Source organism: Mustelus asterias, chromosome 12, assembly GCF_964213995.1.
Source record: "Mustelus asterias chromosome 12, sMusAst1.hap1.1, whole genome shotgun sequence".
NCBI classification, from domain to species: domain Eukaryota; kingdom Metazoa; phylum Chordata; class Chondrichthyes; order Carcharhiniformes; family Triakidae; genus Mustelus; species Mustelus asterias.
The window spans coordinates 84,681,712-84,702,921 of NC_135812.1; the positions used below are offsets into that span (position 1 = coordinate 84,681,712).

The 21,210-nt window shown below is 42.5% G+C and overlaps 1 protein-coding gene across 3 annotated transcripts in view; it reads left to right on the plus strand.

Annotated features, from left to right (window-relative positions):
- rbfox3a (RNA binding fox-1 homolog 3a) overlaps positions 1–21,210 on the plus strand; it is a 166,176-nt gene that overhangs the window by 131,067 nt on the left and 13,899 nt on the right. For all 3 annotated transcript variants that reach the window (XM_078225539.1, XM_078225540.1, XM_078225541.1), the window contains exons 8-9: positions 5,293–5,332; positions 16,133–16,197. In XM_078225539.1, coding sequence (XP_078081665.1) covers positions 5,293–5,332; positions 16,133–16,197 — 105 coding nt within the window. The remainder of the gene's footprint in view (positions 1–5,292; positions 5,333–16,132; positions 16,198–21,210) is intronic.

Here is a 21,210-nt window from a genome sequence, read left to right on the forward strand (position 1 = left end):
ACTAATTATCAGGACAAAAATAGAAATATCCTTTATCTTGCAGCATTTTGTTGATTGTCTAGAGTGGGGAGGAAGGGTCGTACATATTAGTTTAATTGTTTTTATCCTCTCTGTATTTACATTAGCAATAACGTGAGTACAAGTTATAGAACATAGAACAGTACAGGCCCTTCGGCCCTCGATGTTGTGCCGAGCTTTGTCCGAAACCAAGATCAAGCTATCCCACTCCTTATCATTCTGGTGTGCTCCATGTGCCTATCCAATAACATGAAGTCAGTTTGCTCACTCACGTTGCTTCCTTTCTAATATTATCATGGCCATTATAAAATGGAGGAATACATACATTAATAGGCTTTTTCAAGATGCCATTAGATATCTGGGTGCATGATTACAATACCTCAACATTTACTTTGTCTCTTTATAACTCAGTTAGTGGGTGATTTAATTGTAATCAATGAAATACTTATTCTAATTGACTTAGATATGACTTACTTGCAAATCAGACGATGTCTAACCATTCCCACCAGGTCAGCAGGGTGCGATTGTAATCAGCCAACTGGTAATCTAGTAGTTTGGAGCCTATGGTTGAAGCATCAGCTCTGTCCTCGGAGAGCAGGGAATTTGCTTTTGCTCTGAGGATGAGTTGTTGTTACACACACTGAGTAATTTGACAGGCTTGACAGGCTAAACAGAAAAAGTTTACACAAATACAAGGTGAAGTGAAAACGCAGCAGACTTGGCGAGCTATTAAAAGCACCAAAGGGATACAAAGAAAGTAATAAAGCTGTAGAAAGGGAATATGAAGAACTTCCAAGGGATGTCAAAGCTAACAGAAAAACGTCTTATAAATCTTTAAGAAATGGAAATTGGCAAAGACAGGAGCAGGTGAGAATATAATGGATTATATCTTTTCTAGCGGGAGAAAAAGCACATCGTGCCAATAATTCAATGGAACTTAAAAATATCAAGGACTGGAACTTAATGGATTTAATTCAAGTAAATAAAAATTGTAATAGAGAAAATAGATAAGATATGCAAGTTTTCAGAAGCTATTGGGAAAATATAGGTGAGGATTTTAGTCACAATTTGCCAAAGCTATCTCCATTTCAAAACTACGCCGTTCGGCTAAAAATTCTAGGAAGACTCAGTATTTAAGAATGAGGGAACAACCAGGTAGCTACAGACCTGTCAGTTTAGCATGAGGGAAGGGAAAGTTACTGGTGTCTATCATTGGGGACAGAATGACCAACAAATTGGATCAGTATAAGGGCGGCACGGTTAGCACTGTTGCCTCAGAGTGCCAGGGACTCGAGTTCAATTCCCGGCTTGGGTCACTGTCTGTGTGGAGTCTGCACATTCTCCCCGTGTCTGCGTGGGTTTCTTCCGGGTGCTCTGGTTTCCTCCCACAGTCCAACGCTGTGCGGGTTAGGTGGATTAGCAATGTTAAATTGCCCCTTAGTGTCAGGGGGACTGGCTAGGGTAAATGCATGGGGTTATGGGGATAGGGCCTGGGTTGGATTGTGTTCGGTGCAGACTCGATGGGCCGAATGGCCTCCTCCTGCACTGTAGGATTCTATGATTAGATTTATAAAGGGTAGACTGTGTCTGATTGATCAAGTTGAATGTTTTATGGAGGTCATGGTGGATAGGAGAGTGTTCCCAGCTGCTGGTCATTTGGACTTACACAAGTCATTTGATAAGCATAAGATAATTAGCAAATATCCACAGATTTGAAGGTAACCTTATGACATGGGTTAGTGATTGGTTGGGAGATAGAAGACAGAGAGTTGGGATAAAGGAGAGACTTGTTCATTGGCAGGATAGGACAAATGGTGTCTCCCAGGAATCTATACTGCAGCCGTAGCTTTTCTCCACACATATTAGTAGGAACATAGAAACAAGGAGCAGGAATGGGTCATTCAGTTTCTTAAGCTTCTTCCACCATTCATTTAGAGCATGGCTGATCTACATCTTAACTCTATCTACCCAGCTTGGTTATATAAGCATTAATAACTAATAAGCTCTATCAGTCTCAGTGTTGTCATTCTCAGTTAACATTACTTCAACAGCTTCTTGGGTAGGACAGTTCCCGATTTCCACTACCCTGAGTGAGGAGAAGTGCTTCCTAATCCCTGAATGACCTAATATCTTGGCGGTTATCCCTGTCCTGTTGGACTCTCTCACCGGAGGAATTAGTTTCCTTCTATCGACCTATCAACTGATGTCCACATGGGGGACAAATAAAAAGTAGTCCCCTTGGAGATCTGCATAGGTGTGGCCACACAGCAATTTTAAAGGGGCTATGTGCACAACAAAGGGAAATTAGAGGGAATTATGTTATTGACTCATTAATCATCTTAAACAGCTCAGTTAGATCACCCTTCATCTTCTATACTTAATGATTTAGATGAAGGAGTAGAGAGTTGTTCATTCAAGTTTGAAGATGATTCTTAGTTTGGTGGCCCTTTCTGTGGTACTACCTATCGTTCTAGAGCCACACCTCTGGAAAGATAGATTGATCTCAGATGTGATATCCCATAGATTCACTCCAATGAAATTCTTTCAAAGTGTTGAATTATGTAGACAGACACGATGGATATAGGTCATTTGTATTCTCTTTTATTAGGGGTGACGTATTTCAGGTTCATAAAATGATTCATGGATTTGATCGAGTATATACAGAGGAACTATTTTCTTTGTTTAAAGTTTATTCTTTATTAGTGTCACAAGTAGGCATACATTAACACTGCAATGAAGTTACTGTGAAAATCCCCTAGTTGCCACACTCTGGTGCCTGTTTGAACATAGAACATAGAACAGCACAGAACAGGCCCTTCGGCCCACGATGTTGTGCCGAGCTTTATCTGAAACCAAGATCAAGCTATCCCACTCCCTATCATCCTGGTGTGCTCCATGTGCCTATCCAATAACCGCTTAAATGTTCCTAAAGTGTCTGACTCCACTATCACTGCAGGCAGTCCATTCCACACCCCAACCACGCTGTGAGTGAAGAACCTACCTTGGACATCCTTCCTATATCTCCCACCATGAACCCTATAGTTATGCCCCCTTGTAATAGCTCCATCCACCCGAGGAAATAGTCTTTGAACGTTCACTCTATCTATCCCCTTCATCATTTCATAAACCTCTATTACGTCTCCCCTCAGCCTCCTCCGCTCCAGAGAGAACAGCCCTAGCTCCCTCAACCTTTCCTCATAAGACCTACCCTCCAAACCAGGCAGCATCCTGGTAAATCTCTTTTGCACTCTTTCCAGCGCTTCCACATCCTTCTTATAGTGAGGTGACCAGAACTGCACACAATATTCCAAATGTTTTCCCACCAAGGTCCTGTACAGTTGCAGCATAACCCCACGGCTCTTAAACTCCAACCCCCTGTTAATATAAGCTAACACACTATAGGCCTTCTTCACAGCTCTATCCACTTGAGTGGCAACCTTCAGAGATCTGTGGATATGGACCCCAAGATCTCTCTGTTCCTCCGCAGTCTTCAGAACCCTACCTTTGACCCTGTAATCCACATTTAAATTTGTCCTAGCAAAATGAATCACCTCACATTTATCAGTTTGGGTGCACTAAGGGAGAATTTAGCGTGGCCAATGCACCTAACCAGCACATTTTTCGGACTGTGGGAGGAAACCGGAGCACCCGGAGGAAACCCACGCAGACATGGGGAGAACATGCAGACTCCGCACAGACAGTGACCCAAGCCGGGAATTGAACCTGGGTCCCTGGACACTGTGGGGCAGCAGTGCTAAACACTGTGCCACAGTGCCCTTTGATGGAGGTATCCAGAAAAAGGAGCCATAATCTTAAAATTAGAGCTCAATTGGTTACGAGTGAAACCGAGTATTGTTTTGAGTGAAATGATGGTCGTGAAAATCTGGAATTCGTTTGAAGTAAATTAAGTAAATAAAGTTGGAGTACATGCCAGCTATGTTCTAACTGAATGTAGAAAGGCTGGAGGGGCTGAATGGTCTCCTGCCACGTTCCGCTAGCATTTTGTGTAAAATTTCACATTTTAAGTGGCAGATTGGATTCCACTGACCAAGTGATTAAAAACATAGTTGGCTCTCATAATGAGACTACTTTTGAAGCACAGCATTATCACTTGTGATGATTATTCCTGTTCTTTCTTTCCCTGAGAAATTAAATTATACAATTCTAAATGCATGTATGGAAAAATTCTCACTAGGGTTGCAAATCTCGCACACGAAATCTTCTGAAATGAAAACACGAGTAAAGTTTTTTAAAACATCAGCTATCACCAGGGGATAAAAAGAACTGCACATGAACTTCAGCTTTATCAGACTTCTTAAGATCATCTGATATTTATTATTGATGCTTCATATATAATCTAAAATGTAAGAACATCTGTAAAGAAAATCATTAGTAGCTGAGCTTCCCAAATAATATATTCCTCGCACGATGTCCCAGCAGTTCAGCTTTCAGTCAACAATTTGTTGTTATTAGTAAATGAGTGTTTTGTATATAATTCCTGTCGTACACAGTGAGCTCCATTTTGACCTTGTTCTTGGCACGCATCTCATCTCGTCTACATTATTCTGAAGCATCAAGCTGCATAAAGCAAGATCTCAGTCTATAGAAGTACAAATTTACCAGCAGGGATGCTCATCCAGCCAGAAAGTCCGGGCGGTTTTGAATGCCATCAATCCTACAATTCAAGTTGGGGAATGTTTTATATTTCACTCCAACCGGTGAGGAATCGCGCTACTGCAGATTTCTCAATTGAGCCGTGTAGCTGCGAGTTAGCGAAACCTACTCGAGATTTATAGGGGTTTTTAGGGGGTGGGGGAGAAAAGCCGTGATTAAAAAGTATCTTCAGGCATTCAGGATTTAAGCTGTGGCTTTTGTGTGAAAGCCTCAGAAATCTTCCCCATTGTGCAGTGTAACCATAGAGCACAAGTTGCTGCAGAGCCTGAAGAATGTCATTCGCTAGTCAAGAACTGCCAAAATGAGACCTTTGTGTTGCTGGTTATCACGTCCACAACAGGTTGAAAGCCCAAATATAAAAATCTCAGTTACTTGATCATTCGAACTCTCCATGCCTTCCGGGGACTGTACATATATATATGAAGGATTCAATTTGACAAAGAACTGCATGTATTGTGACTTGGTGTGAATGAGGCCTGGCTGCTGCAATTGAAGGGTTTACTCATTAGTAGAGTATTGTCCTCTGATGGCACCAAGGTTTAAAAGGGGATGTTTTGTAATCAAATATGATCATTCATAATGCTTCCTATTTCTTTGCAGAGTTGTGTACCAGGATGGGTTTTATGGGGCAGAAATTTACGTGAGTATTGATTTAAAATCAAATCGATTTCAACTGATGAGCAGGGAAGCACACACCTGACTTTTGTCTTCATGTGGGAGGTGTACAATTAAAACTGCAATAAGGTCGAGTCTTCCAGCTCAAATTGATTGCACTTACTGAAATTCCTTTAGATATGTGCATTGGTGCTAAACCATTCAGACATTTAGGCATCAATAGGTCTAACAGAAACAGTCAATACCCCCTTGAAGAGGCAGCTCTTTGATCAGTATTAGAGCAGAACAGTGATTCTTAATTAGAGGCAGGTTTAACAGACCTGGTGTTCAAAATGATACAATTGCTCTTGTGTAGTATTGGTTTGGCAGGAACCTAATTAGATTAGAGTACTCATAATCCAGCAGTAACTAATATAAAGACCCAGTGATATCTAAGTTATCACGAGGAGAGTGAACCGTTTTGAACAAATTTAGCTTAATAAATAGTTCTGGGAACATTCGCTGCCTGTGAAAATTAAAATTAAACTACACAAATCCTCGAAAGGTTAATCGAAAGAACATTTTAAAACATGTTACAAGTTGGAGCTTGAGTCAGCACAGTTTCTTTTTGTTATGAGATGGAGATTGCAGCCTTCTTTTTAAATTTACTGATAAAAGACTTTCAGCAAAGCCGTTTCTTGATAATAGCCAGTTCCAAGAGTATTCGGACAAGGGAGCAGCATTGAAAGATTCTCAGAATATGCAAACTCATCCCTGCATATAAATAACCTTACTTAGCAGGTTAGCAGTACCTTGAATAATAGAGCGCTACAAATTACGACCAAAACAGAGCAAATAATCCACAACTTCTCTCGAGGCTTAATAGTTCCAAGATTCTCAAGTACGAGATTACTATTTATTGTTATGTGGCATAAAGGGTATAGCTAAAGCAGTTTACCTCCAGAATACTCTGAGTCCTGTAGTGCAGAGATAATGATCCAACTGCCATGCTAACACTGTGGACAGTGAAAAAGCTGTTGGTAAATAAAAGTTCAGGTTGCATGCACAGTCAGACATTAGAGAGACTCCAATATGTGGATGTTAGATGATGTGATTGCTACCTCATTGGTTTGTGGATTGTCTTGAAGTCAGTGATAATTGTGAAGAACTTAATCGCCATTGCTGTATGGGACTCTCTTTACTCCCACAATAAAGGGCATTGGTTCTGATGGTACTTTTGGCTAAGGTTTTCCACTGACTTTGCACCGGACTGCATTTTTCTCAAGATTTAAGAGGAAGGTTCTCAAACTGTGGGTCGTGATCCCCCGACAGTGGGGTCCTGGGAAGAGCAATTCGGTTTGTGAGCTCTCTCCCCTCTGTGGCAGAAATGGTGACAATGGGGTGGGGACTCAGATGGGACAGGCCTGCCATCAGCTCCAAGGCCTTTGATATATGCACCTGCCCAATTTTTTGCTTGCCTTGATCTGGTGGACGTGGCCTATTGAAATCCACTCCGAGGCCTGATTGCTGCCTCCAACAGAGCCTGAAAAATGGTAGGTCAAAAAAAAAACATTGCAGTCTGCTCTCCAGCCCCACACCTCTACTCGCCCTGTTCTTAGAATCATAGAATCCCTACAGTGCAGAAGGAGGCCATTCAGCCCATCAAGTCTGCACCGACCACAATCCACCCAGGCCCTATTCCCTTAACCCCACATATTTGCCCTGCTAATCCCCTGACACTAAGGGACAATTTAGCATGGCCAATCAACCTAAGCCGCAAATCTTTGGACTGTGGGAGGAAACCGGAGCACTTGGAGGAAACCCATGCAGACAAGGGGAGAACATGCAAACTCCCTGGCTCTGTGAGGCAGCAGTGCTAACCACTTGTTCTTGAAACCTGTAATCATCCTTCTCACAACTCTACCGCCCCACCACCCCAACTGCTGTCTCAGTGTTCTACCCTCTCCCACCCCCACTGTTCTCTCGGAACCTTACTCTCCTCGCCCCCCCGCCCCCAATGCCCCACTGCTCTATCAGAGCTCTACCCTCCCCTATCCTTGCTCTCACTTTGGGGTCATGGCAATATTGAAGCTTCAAAATGGGGCCACAGTAGGAAAGGGTTTAGAGAATACTGAATTAAGACAAACATTTAGGGTGTGATTTTGAGGATACACCCTCTGTGCTTGAGTTTGGCTCAAAATCCAACAAAAACCAGAAATTGCAAATCTCACTGGGGACATTGGGAGATTCTGATTTTCACCGGCCCTCTCTGGCAACATAATCACACCCATAATGGACAAGAACCTGATTTTAATAGATTTAAATGTGTTTGCATGGATTTAACCAACCCCTCATCAAATTATCCCCCTCATTAAATTTCCATACCTTGCCAATGTGACGTCATGTCAGCGAAGTTCTCAACAGGTTTACCCAAACATAAACTTATCCTCCGGGGATGCAAAGATCAGTATAGCCCTTGGGGGAGCGGGGTATGGCCAGGCAGTGCCCTGGCATTGCTCCCTGGCATAGTCCTGGCACTGCCCCCTCAAACAGCTTGGCACTGCGGTGCCAACCTGGCAGTGCAATGGGTGGGCCCTAAGGGGAACCTCATTGTGGGAGGGTCTCATCTCTTTGTGGTGGTGGGGGGAATGGGCACTGAAGGGCGATGTGAATGCCAGTGATGAATGTGGGGGAATGAAGGCAGGGTGGGGATGGTAGACATGATCAAGGGAGAGGGGCTGGTTGATGTCAACTTTGATCGCTTGGGCACAGGAGAGGGGATCGTTGATGCCAGGAGTGTTTCTGGGATGAGGATGGGTCGAAAGTGATGCTGGCAATGACAGTGAGATGCAGATGTGGTGGGGTGTGGAGTGAGTTTTTTGTTCCGATTAGGGCACCCTTTAAAAATGGCAGTGGAGCCAGCTAGCAAAGAATCCCTGCCTCGCCAGAGTGATGGCATTAAATCACACCCACTCTTTATTTCAAACCAAGAAGCTCAAAATCTGGTGAGAAAATTGGCCAGTGGAGATGGAGAGCCTCCCGCCAATTTTCTCACCAAATCTGACACTTTGCCAATTTCTGGTGAGTCGCTTCCTTAGAATCTGGGTTGGATTTGGAAAATAGCAATGTTTCTAGTACTAACAGATGAATGACCTGAAAACGTGGATCTCTCTGATAGAATCTGGACTGATGCTGGTGAATTAGTCTATCTGGTTCAACAATTACTGAGATATTATAGCATATATTTTCCAGTTTCTGTTGGGCTTCCTGGATAGCGTGGGCGCAACAAATGAGGGAAAATTAATTGCCAGCAAGGAAGGCCACCTCTTCCTTCAATTTAGAAGGATGGGAAATCCAGGGAGGCCTCTCTGTTGGAAATATGATCTCGTCCATTTGGATTTCTTCCACTCAAAGTGTCTGGGTGATCCAATGTGCCCAGATGCAGGATCAGAAAACCCTGGCCCATCTTTTGTCTTTTGGCCATGATTAAAAGAAGGTAGAGCTCCGTGCCTCCTCATTTCCAGAAACCTTCACCGTCTTATTTGACTGGGGAAGACTTTGAAAATGTCTGCCAGAAATTGATGATCCATCTTTATAGCAGAATTGCAATTATTTTTCGCAAAGCTTTTAATGAACTGGTTATTAAATCTTTTTACTCTCATTCTTCATGGTTTGTTTGATTGCCTCATTGTTATTCATTAGCCATGACCAGAGCACCAAACTACATGAGCAAAACTGTCTTACTGGGCGAAAAAAGGTAAAGGATAGCTTTCAGAATCCAGCTACAACCACAGTAGCTACTAGTAACTGAGGCGTGGATTCCCACACCGGCTGCCGCTTTCTATTTTCTTGTATTTGATTGTCACAGGCAGCCTTATTCTGCATATTTTCTTGGAGGAATTAATTCTGGGGCACTGAGGGAGTTGTGACATGATATATATGTATATAATTAAGATACTATTAACATGGACTAAAGAAAACAAATGTTATTAGTTAAAGAATCATCTTCTGTAGAATCATAGAATCCTTACAGTGCAGAAGGAGGCCATTTGGCCCATTGAGCCTGCATTGACAACTATCCCACCCTATCCCTGTAACCCCCTGTATTTACCCTGCTAATCCTCCTGACATTAAGTGGCAATTTAGTATGGCCAATCCACCTAACCCGCACATCTTTGGACTGTGGGAGGAAACCGGAGCACCCGGAGGAAATACACACAGGCATGGGGAGAACGTGCAGAATCCACACAGACAGACAACCAAGGCCGGAATTGAACCCAGGTCCCTGGCACCATGAGGCAGCAGTGCTAACCACTGTGCCACCGTGCTGCCCTCAAGCAAATAGTGTTCAAGTTGCTGACTAATTGGCGTGGAAGTGACTGGTGGAGGGGCAACAGACCTCTGTGGGTAATGCCAGTGAACACTAAGGCAAGGATCCTGGCTGATGATAGCACATCATCGGTTGCTAGCCTACACAAAATGAGTTAAAAGCACAGTCTTAAATAAATATTGTGCAAGAGTAGAATGAAAAACACTTTTATTTTAAGTTTCTGGTCCATTAGATCAACCACTGCCTTCCATTGCAGTTGATGTTTGTACGGTAATGGTTTTCATGGAAATAAGTAGCCTCGGGCTGTACTACAGCATGATGTCCCAAAGGGATCCCATTCACTTGTGAGGCTGTCCCTAGGAAGCTCATGCAGCAAGTTGAGCTCCTTCGCTACTGTTCAGCATTAAAGAGATCCCCACATTCCCATGTTGTGAAAGCATCAACCAAAACATCAAATTAGTGGTTGTAAACAAATTAATTAAACAAGAACGGAAGATTGTGCTTTAAACAGAATACGGAATGAAAGAGTTTCGGAACAAATGGGTGGACTTTGCTGTGTGTGCTGCACCCAGGGCATCTAACCAGGGCATGAAGTAGATATCCAATGGAGAATAGCAAGGAAATGTGGGTGCGTAATGATCATGCTACCCAAATTTCCTCAGAAGCCTTCACTGCCTTATATGACTGCGGAAGACTTTGAAAATGTCTGAGGGTATTTGCTTTCTCCCCTGATTGCATGTGTCTCTGGGTGAAAGTGCATGGCATCTTGGCTCATTATAATGGCTCCGTCCTCAGTCTAATTTCCTCCAATTATACCAGTTCCGAAAGGGTTCAAAATTATTCCCAGAGTTTTTAAGGCACAGCAGGAAATCAAGTCCTATTTCTCATTATTTCTTATTACTTTATCCTCACTGAGACCTGTCCTGTATTTTGTTTCTTCGAATGCATTTTTATGGCATCAGTATTTGTGACATTAAGAATTGGAAAGCTTCCCTGATTGCGGGTTCTTAAACAAGCTGTGCCTAATGTCCGTGTCTAATGAATAAATGGCTTCAAACTTGAATTTTCATTCCTGAAGAAATATGGCCTGAGTTCTCTACCTCCCTCGGGCCCCAATTGTTTACACTGATTTAAGCCCATTTTTACGATCCACTATATGCTAATGAGATCAGCATGAAACGTAAGAAGAGCCATGATGGACCAAAGTGGCTTCTACCTTTGGTGTATTTCATTGATTCTGCAAAATTGACATCAGCAAAATGGGTGCACAAATGGATGTAATTTTCAGTGTAATTTCCCCCCTGCCGCATGGGAAAAACCCCCGCCCAAGATTGCCAACATTTCTAAGCATGGCCTGCTTCACAGAATTGTAGTCATAGAAAATAGGCACAGGAGTAGGCCATTCGGCCCTTCGAGCCTGCACCATCATTCAATAGGATCATGGCTGATCATGCACTTTCAGTATCCCACTCCCACTTTCTCTCCATGCCCCTTGATCCCTTTAGCCACAAGGGCCACGTCCAGCTCCCTCTTGAACGTACCTAACGAACTGGCCCAGCAGCTTTCTGTGGTAGAGAATTCCACAGGTTCACAACTCTCTGAGTGAAGATGTTCTTCCTCATCTCAGTCCTAAATGGCTTACCCCTTATTCTTGGATTGTGACTCCTAGTTCTGCACTTCCCAACATTGGGAACATTCTTTTCACATCTAACCTGTCCAGTCCCATCAGGATTTTATATGTTCCTTTGAGATCCCCTCGCATCTAAATTCCAATGAATACAAGCACAATTGATCCAGTCCCTGCCATTCCAGAAATCAGTCTGGTGAACATAGAGGTTGGGATTTTACAACCCCGCTCGGGCGATGCTCATAAAATCCTGCCCAAGGCCAACGGGGAATTCTGTTCTGCGAACCTCGGTAAAATTCCAGCCAGAGTCTTTTACAGCACAAAAAGAGACCCTTCGGCCCATCATGTCTGTGCCGACCAACAAAGTACTTATCTATTCTAATCCCATTCTCCAGCATATTTGATTTGATTTATTATTGCCACGTGTATTGGGATACAGTGAAAAATATTGTTTCTTGAGCATTTTACAGACAAAACATACCGTTCATAGAGTACATAGGGGCGAAGGAAAGGAGAGCGTGCAGAATGTAGCATTACAGTCACAGGTAGGGATGCCTGCATGTAGCAATGGATGAATCAACTGGAATTTATTGTGTAGGTTTTGTTCATTGATCTTTAGCCAAGCCCTCTCTCAACCACAAGGTTTTACTGTTTGCAGGCATTCTAGGGTTTTTAATGTACTGAAGTGTATCTGGAACTTCGTATGTGTGTACAACCTGGAAGCTGGACCCAAAAATGCATCCATTTTGCCACTATCAAGTTACACTCAAATATCCGTTGTATATTATTAGAATATGTCAAAATATTAAATGGGTATACATCAGTATAAACAATCAGGGCTTAAGAAAAGTATTAAACCTACACCATCATATGAAAATTATAGTTTCAACTCATTCAACCATCATTCATGCACATTAGGCAGATGTTTAATTACTTGACATCAGAGAAGCTTTTAGATTTTTAATATCACTTATATTTATGCCATAAAATTGTGTTCAGCAAAGAGAAAATGAAGAAGACGTCTCTGAGGGATACATTTAGAAAAGAATACTCAGAAAATGCAATAGGCTTTAAAAAGTTACCTAGCTGCAACTGCAAATCTGCTCATAATGTGAAGAGAATCTTTGAGAAAACACTGTTGCAGGAAATTTGTGCAGTAGGCTCTGTAACTTGAAGGTATGCCCATTTTCCTAGGCAGAAATACATTCACGCAGAGGGATCTCTGACCATAAGATGCGCGAGGAAATCCAGGGCCGGAATCTTCTCACTGTTCACGTCGATGGGATTTTCCCATCCCGCTGCGGCGAACGGAGATTTGGCTGGGCGCCAAATCCTCCAACTTCGCTGCAGCGGGAGCGTGGTATGAACGGCAAGATAAGATCACACCCAAGGCGGATTGTAGCTGAGTGTATAATTCACTTACGCCCCAAAATTCTGTAATCTTTTCGGCCGCCTCATTAATTTGCCCTGCAAGTATGGGGAAAGCTCAAGGCCGTGAAGTTTAATTTTAGACTTTATTTTATGAATTACTTACTTGCTCTGAATTTATAGATTTTATAGAAACCCTACAGTGCAGAAGGAGGCCATTCGGCCCATCGAGTCTGCACCGACCACAATCCCACCCAGGCCCTACCCGCAAATCCTTTTTTTTTTACCCGCTAATCCCTCTAACCTACGCATCCCAGTACTCTAAGAGGCAATTTTTAACCTGGCCAATCAACCTAACCCGCACATCTTTGGACTGTGGGAGGAAACCGGAGCACCCGGAGAAAACCCACGCAGACACAAGGAGAATGTGCAAACTCCACACAGATAGTGACCCGAGCCGGGAATCGAACCCGGGACCCTGGAGCTGTGAAGCAGCAGTGCTAACCACTGTGCTACCGTGCCGCCCACTGTGCTACCGTGCCCCCATCCCTGTCCTTAATAAAACTTTGGTAGGTGCTTTAGCCGTTTACTCTGAGGCCTTGCTCAACATTGCACAACACTAATTTGCTCTCAAACTCAAATGTGCACCAGATTGCTATTTCTTGGAGACAGAAAGCAGGATCGACCATAATGCACCAAATGGCAGAGCAGACCCAAGATGCGAAATGGTCTAATCCACTCCCTAATGTCCCTAGGGTACCTGTGAGTGTGTCAGAACAGATTATAAATGGGATTTAAAGCAACGAAATTATGAAAACATCAATGTCATTTTAATCAGAATGGTTATTTAAAAATATTAACATCCAAGGAGAACCGGATGACATACAACTGTTTCCTGACCTCTGTTAACTGGATTAGAATATCCAAAGGTCTCCTCTCATTGGTGTCTCATAAGGGTACAGAGTGAATTGTGTTTTGATGCATTCTACCCAATCCCCATACAAAGGAGTCCACGCAATGGATTGCCTACAGATGAGACGTTAATTGGTATTGTAGCAAATAAAAGCTCTCAACTTCTGTTTTGGATAAGTTGTAATTAGAACAGCAGTGAGCATGGGAGAGAGGGCAGCAGCTATGTGTGTTTTGCACCAGGGTCTGGACCCAGATTATCAGTGTACAAAATGAAAATTGTCACAGATTTATTGGCTGCAGTAGATTGTGAAGAAACAACCATTAACCTTCAGGAGGAGGGCCGCTGTTTAGGAATCGTTTAAGATCCTTGTGAAAGGTTTATGAGAGATTTATTTGAAGAGCTGTATAATTGAAACTATCTGCAGGATGATTTCTCTTACCTTTTAATTTAATTTCTAGGTTAATATTTTTAAAAAAAACCCATCTGAATGTTAATGAGCCTAAAACTCCCATAAGGGGGAGGGAGGGGATGACTTTATTAGATAGGCAGCCCTCAGTGGACCCAACAATACCCAGTTCCATTCATCCAATTGCTGTTTAAAAAGTGAATGAGATGGCACAATGCCAGGGGCCCAGGCTGCAGTCCCTGTGTTTTAATTAACATTGCGCTTTGCACAGTATCTGAGGGGTTTAACAGTATTGAGGTTTCAGATCGATCTGTCATTGCCATGCTCGCTGCATCCTCTATCGAAATCTCTGCAGTGCCTGATTCCCATTCTGAACACACCGCCAAGGCATTAAACACTTCACTGGGCCACCTGCTTTTCCAAAGCTTCAACAGGCTGTGCAGGCCCAGTACATCCACTAACCCAGTTGTTATCAATGGTACCTCCCGGCCTCTGGGTGTGTAATGTTCCTGTTCTCTTCATTCAAAGCCATGAGGTCGAGTCACGGTTTTCTTTTTTTTTTCCTTTCAAGTTTATCCCTTTCTTAACAAGTTACAAAGCCAATGCGTAGAGTGGACCACGCAAGCCCTTAATGCATCTCTTTGCTTGCTCCAAAAAACAATTCAAATTCAAATTGAATCCAACTCATGATCCCTGACAAGAGAGACATACAAGATCCAAGCTGACAGGAAAAGGCCTTGCACCTGAGCTTGGACTTGATCCGACACTTGATCTTCGCCAAAAGGCCGAGACATAGGCCCCATCCTGGGGGATCAATCTCCCTGATCATTGACTCTCCCCTACCGGCTAAGTAGGGCAACTTCTCAGGCACCAATCAATTCCCAAAGTATTCAACTTCCTCCTAATGAGATTCAGAAGCACGCTGATAAGTGGGAAGATATTAGTTTTGACGAGTATTCCAATCAATGGTTATCAAAAATCCCAGCCAAGCACGGAAAACCCTAGTGACAAAACGAAACGGGAAGAGGTTGAACCCAGCCACCTTTCCCACCCTGTGGTTGACAATGTTACTTCCACTGTTGTTGATAAGACTGGGTAATTTGTTTTTGATGTGATATTCTGTTGGGCTCTGACCAGAATCGGGAGGACAGATGCAAAGGCATTGCCACTATTTTAACAGCAGCAGGATTTGTAACAGTGCCACCAGAACGTTTAAATTGTTTTCTTTAGACTGGTGTTAGCAATTAGTGTATTGGAGAGGCCAAGATGGATAGTTCCAGGACACCTCAATACTCCAATATAGCACTTACGGAAACATCAGAAGTTACTTAACTGCAACTGAGATTGAGCAGAACAACTAAGTCCATGACCTATTTCTTTTAAATGAAAGATAGAAAAGCATTTGAAAACTTGACTTCCACTAAAAACATTGTTTGAGGCTTCTCAAAAAAGCAGATATAGAGCATCACTAGTGTAATCCTATCTGAAAAGATTCAGAGCTAAGATCTGATTCAACAAAAGTCTCTCCAGAAAAACAGTGTAATAATTAGAAAAGCCCCATATAATTGACAAAGGAAGTCATCTTTTGACAGTGTTTGCACAGGCATTTAATTTTCAAGAACCTATGTAAATATAAGGGAAGTGAGTGAGTTTTGCGTGTGGCAGACAGGGATTAACTTTGTTTGCTTTCCATAGTGTCTGATTTTTCTCATGGTTACACTGTCACCTGAGAAAGGAGATATACAATTATCTACAGAGGTGGTTCTTGTGGGGGGGGTACTGCTGTACAGTTTCTTGGTCTTTGCTGCCAGAAAGCGCTGAAGCTTACATGTCAGTTTTGTATTTCACACCAACTTAAAAGAAAATAATTCTTTCCATGAGGAATTTGTTCCTGGGCTAAGGTTAGCAGCAGTAATGATGCAACATCTTAATGTTTGCAAAGTACAGTAAGTAGTATCATCTGAACACAACAGCAATGCTTTACATTCACTTTTACTGAGTCGGGGATGTAGATGGCAGTGACTGGCAGTGATTACCAGTCCATTGTTCATTGTTTGACTGTCTCTCCAGTTCTCACTGTTTGCAGCCCGTCTACTTCTCTCTGACCACTTCACTGCCTCTGCGTTACAGACTAAAACGCCATTTGCCATAGTATTAATCTATTATACACAGAATGTAATGAAGCTCTTCTTTCTATTTCAGGGAGGCTATGCAGCATACAGATATGCCCAGCCTGCTGCAGCTGCTGCTGCAGCGTACAGTGACAGGTACGACCATCCAGCAAACTCCACTTTTTGTTTACTGTCTCATTTCTTCCTCTTGTGGAATTTATCCCTTTGTTCATCCCTTCCCTTCATCTCAAAGTCTGGAGAGAACAGTGAGCTCTACCGGCTGCGAAGTGTTGAAAACGTTGTCTTTTTTAAAATTCCTGGGCAAAATTATCTCTTGCCAAGTGCTGTTTGTGGAAGTGTCATCACTTCCCAGCCTAACGCTCACTGCCAGTGACACTCCTCGATGCCAGCAGAGTCTCGCAAGCTCTGGCAACAACGTTGGCAAGATGTAACATGAGGGAATTAACTAAAAATCTAGTGGCAAAGTAATGACCGTTAAATAGCACATGCAAATGTATTTGTAAATAACTTGAGGCTTGCTAAAGCTGCAGAAAGGAAACAAATGGACTTGCTTAAGCTGAGAACCACCGTCTGATTCATTCAGACCTCGGCCTAAGTTTGGATGTGAATTTACATTCAAATTAGTTACGTGAAGAGCAATTTAAGTAAATAAGGAAATAAATAGCACTAATTCAATTCTTATGTGCCCTTATAACTGGATCAATTATGCAGAAACAGCCAAGAGTTTGCTGTTTTGAAACTCTGATTAAAGGAGAAGGTGTTTGTGATAATAGAAATCATGCTGAAGGGATTATGATCCATTCTAATGAAGTGTCAAGCAGATTAAAGCACACAGGCTTCAAAAGATTGAAAGTGGAGCTGACACCATAAACCAGATTTTATGAATGAGGACAATTCATGCACAGCTTGGGACACTGTCCACATCACAGGTCGCATTGTCCACACTTTCTCAACCATGAATTTTTAATGGATTGCAAATTGTGGCCAGAGTGCCCATGATTTCCAGCCTGGCCAGTGGTCAAGGCCTCCCACCAATAGCCTGCATTTGTTTTCAACCACTAGACCAAAACTCGAGCTGTTGGTCACTGTCACATCAACCCCCGAGATGTGCTACTATCTTGGAGATACATTCCAGAGTGTGATACTCTAGAAGTGTAGCCTTGATTTTTTTACTCTTGGCTATCGCAGCAAAACATATTCCGCTTTTAGACTAATTATTTAGTCTGGAAATGTGTGTGAACCTCACTGTAACCTGCACGTTTTGCGATAAGCATATTGCCACCAATGCAGTGAGTGTGCATTTCTGAATCCAACTTTAAGCAGGTAGGGGAGCAAACATCCCGTAATCTGGATCATCTTTAGATTCTGCAATGAGGACAATATTCCTCACACTTCAGCAAATGTCATTCAAATGTTATGAAGCGATGGTGCACTGGCAGGTTACCACACAGAGAATCTCCCCCCGAGGTCTGAGACCATCAATCAATCACAGGCTGGCTCACGTCACATACCAAGGCATTGTGTACAAAGAGCAAGATCACAACTTCTTCCCTGCGCACAGCCACCAACAATTTTTATTATCCCACCTCCATAGCAGAATGTAAGTGCTGGGCACCACTGCAATAAAGATAGCTTTTTCACTTTCATTTTCATGCAAATGGAACTGAATAATGGACAATGACATGATGTCACTTAATGACACTTTAAGACAGAGATAAATAGGTTCTTGATTAATAAGGGGATCAGGGGTTATGGGGAAAAGGCAGGAGAATGGGGATGAGAAAAATATCAGCCATGATTGAATGGCGGAGCAGACTCGATGGGCCGAGTGGCCTAATTCTGTTCCTATGTCTTATGATGCCACTCATTTTCTATTGCCACTCAAGATGCATTTCTACGCCATCAACTTAAGGTTATATTTAAACCTAATTGCGTGTTTGCCCTTTCGTTTAACGCTAGACTTTTGGGGCAGAATTTTCCCGTCCTGCCCGCCACGGGAATCGTAGTGGGAGGGACACAGGCAATGCAAAGGTCCGTTGACCTTGGGCGGGATTTTGGGCGAGCGCAGCTGGAAAATTCCACCCGAATTCAATTCCTGTTCTTATGCGTTTTAGCTATGTTCAAAATATTTCTTTTAAAATTGATTTTCTCTCTGGTCTTTGGAAGCCCAATTACAACCATCCCCTCCCCCCCAACCCCAACCCCCAATTATTCCAATTCATTCGACTGGAAATGAAACCTGAAAAACAGGCCGTTCAATTAAGTGGGAAAAACTAGCATTAAAGCTCTTGGTGAATAAAGATCCTCCAATCTCATTCATCATGAAATGGAAAGAGAACAGAAACTCCTTTTAGTTCTTTGGTGACACACTGCTTTGTTGGAGCAAATTAACAATGGCAGGAGGATGGAATTATCTAACTGGGAGCATATTGAAGATAGACTTTAATAAGACATACTGTCCAGTTGGCTGCTGAAAGATACATTGGAGGCAGTGCTGAAGCACTAGTTGACAATCTTGCATCTCCAAAGCAGGGCTGTCAATGTTGGGTAAAGTCCAAGCGTGCATTTTCAGCCAAGTGTGTTTTTCAGTCAAGTCAGCCAAGGTCTGCCAAAAGGTGGAATACTTTTTCAAAACACTAGCTTGTATGCATCACATGTGGTGACACAAGGGACAGTCTGTCCTTGGCTTAATCCAGGTTTCAGGCTCAAAAGTCATAGAATCATAGAATCCCTACAGTGCAGAAGAGGCCATTTGGCCCATCGAGTCTCCACCGACTCTCCAACAGAGTATCCCACCCAGATCCTCTCCCCTGTAATCCCACATATTAACCATGGCTATTCCCATCTAACCTACACACCCTAATTTACACATCTTGGGACACTGATGAGCAATTTAGCATGGCCAATCCACCTAACCTGCACAGTTTTGGATTGTGGGAGGAAACCGGAGCACCTGGAGGAAACCCATGCTGACACGGGGAGAACGTGCAAACTCCACATGGTCAACTGGTTTGCAAAGCTGAACACAAGTCAGTCATCAGTCAAAAATCAGATGCCTGAAACCAGTTAATGACACTAACTTGTGCTGTGGAATCCTCAGTCAGATGGATCAGATTCAGAAACTAGTCATAGTTCTAGGAGGTGAGTTTGGGTACTGTCATCAGACTCCTTTTGTCAATTCCTAACCTGGTCTGTACATGAAGCATCTACTTGGTAACTGAAAGCTTCAACTGAGGAAGCACCATTAATGACTATTGGCCTTTGTTGAAGCAATGGTGGAAAAGTAATTGTTTTTCCACCAACCTCTGTTCATTGGACAATGAAAAATTGGGTCTCTGATGCCATCAGGATGATAAAAATCAGGTCAGTTGTTTTGTTAGACGATTCCAATTGGGGGGCAGCATGGTACAATTGCTTGAGATTCCAGACAGTGATTTAAATACGATATTCCACAGTGATGGCATAAACCTTTCTTTGCCTTGTTAACGCTATCTCTTTTTGTGTAAGTAACCGAATGTCGTGTCCATGTGGAATTACATGAGTTAAAAAGTCTGTAATAAGCACATCGTTAACACATCACAGCAATAAAGGAGCATACTTCAAGTGGAACTTCATCTGAGCTTAGTGCTGAATTGAAAGCCATTCCTCAAACCCTCCCCCGGGAAATATCGATTCCTACAGGATTGTCTCAAATATTCAACTGATTTGCATGGAATATAATGTGTTAGCAGAAGATGTGGGTGGAGTGGGTGAGTTAAAGGAGATTGTTTTCAAATGTAATTTTTCAATTCAATTTGTGAGACAATTATCATTCACAGCTGAAAACACTAACCTGAACTCCTTTACACCTTGGATAATGCAGGGATTCTGGTTAGTGCAATTCCTGACAGTGTGAAGATTACAAGAGATTTCTGATCACTTAGATATTTGAGACAATGTAAATATTGCATTCGCGATCTAAGGTTGGTAATCTAGATTACAACGAAGGTGGCAATCTGAAGCTTAGGGCAGATTCCTGACAAGGTAATTTTTATTACAGGTTCCTGATAATAAAATGGCCGTGATCAGGTTGGACCATGTTGACCCCCACAGTGCACTCATGACAAATTAAGAATTATGAAGGGTCCCTGATAAAATGGAAGGTTGATTGGATTGTTGGCAATTTGCTCAAAATCTAGGACAGTGCCAAATATTAATATGGGAATCAAGAATTAAATATCAATGTTTTCTCTCATCTAAGTGTTAAAAATGTAACAAAATAAGTTGATGAATATCAATGTGTTTGCATTCCCTGTGAACTCTTAGCAGTGTGTGCGAGGACTCCCACAAAAGTGTACATTAAAATCATACAGAATCGGTCACAGGTTGGAAATAACTTCTCTGTTTAAATTGACAGTGTTCACATCGCATATTTTTGTACGGAAACATACAGACTGACTTTCATATTGTGATCCACATCATACACCATAAGTGAGTTTACAATGTGATGCCTGTGTCTGCAGACATACTATTTTTCAATCTATTACAATCCCTCAAAGCTGTAATATTTGGCAGCCTATTCTCTTCGATATTCGTTTGGAGAAGAACCAAAACATTCTTAAAGTCATTTTGTTGGCAGTCAGTGACTTGGGGCAAGAACAATGAACAGAATTGCAAGGAAATTGTCTCTGGAGTGATTTCAGTGTCGCTGTTTGAAGACATGAAACTTTTCCTCAAATCCGGGCCTCGGAAATGGTCGGTGCTGTGAAAATCGTTGGCAGCTGGACGAAAAGTTGCACATGCATTTACAGAGTTGCAATCCTTCTGAGTGTCAGGGTGTTAGCTGATTTTTTAAAAGTAGGAATGTGAAAAAGCGGACATGGGTCCTGACAAAGGGTTACCGCCTTCATTTTCAGAGATTTCTAAGGGATAAATCCAGATCTTGTGTCGCTGCCCACAGAGGAAAGTGAATGTAGAAGTGTAGGTGTGACTAAGGAAGATCTGACTTAGTCATGACTGGAAATACATATTCAAACAGAAGCCTTATTAAAAGACGTTAATGGAGCTCAAAGTAAGTCCGTGAGCCGCCAGAGAATGTGAAGGAGGGGTGGAAACAGTGATAATAATTTTCCAAAGATCTTTGGAATCAGGAATTGCACCAAAGGGCAA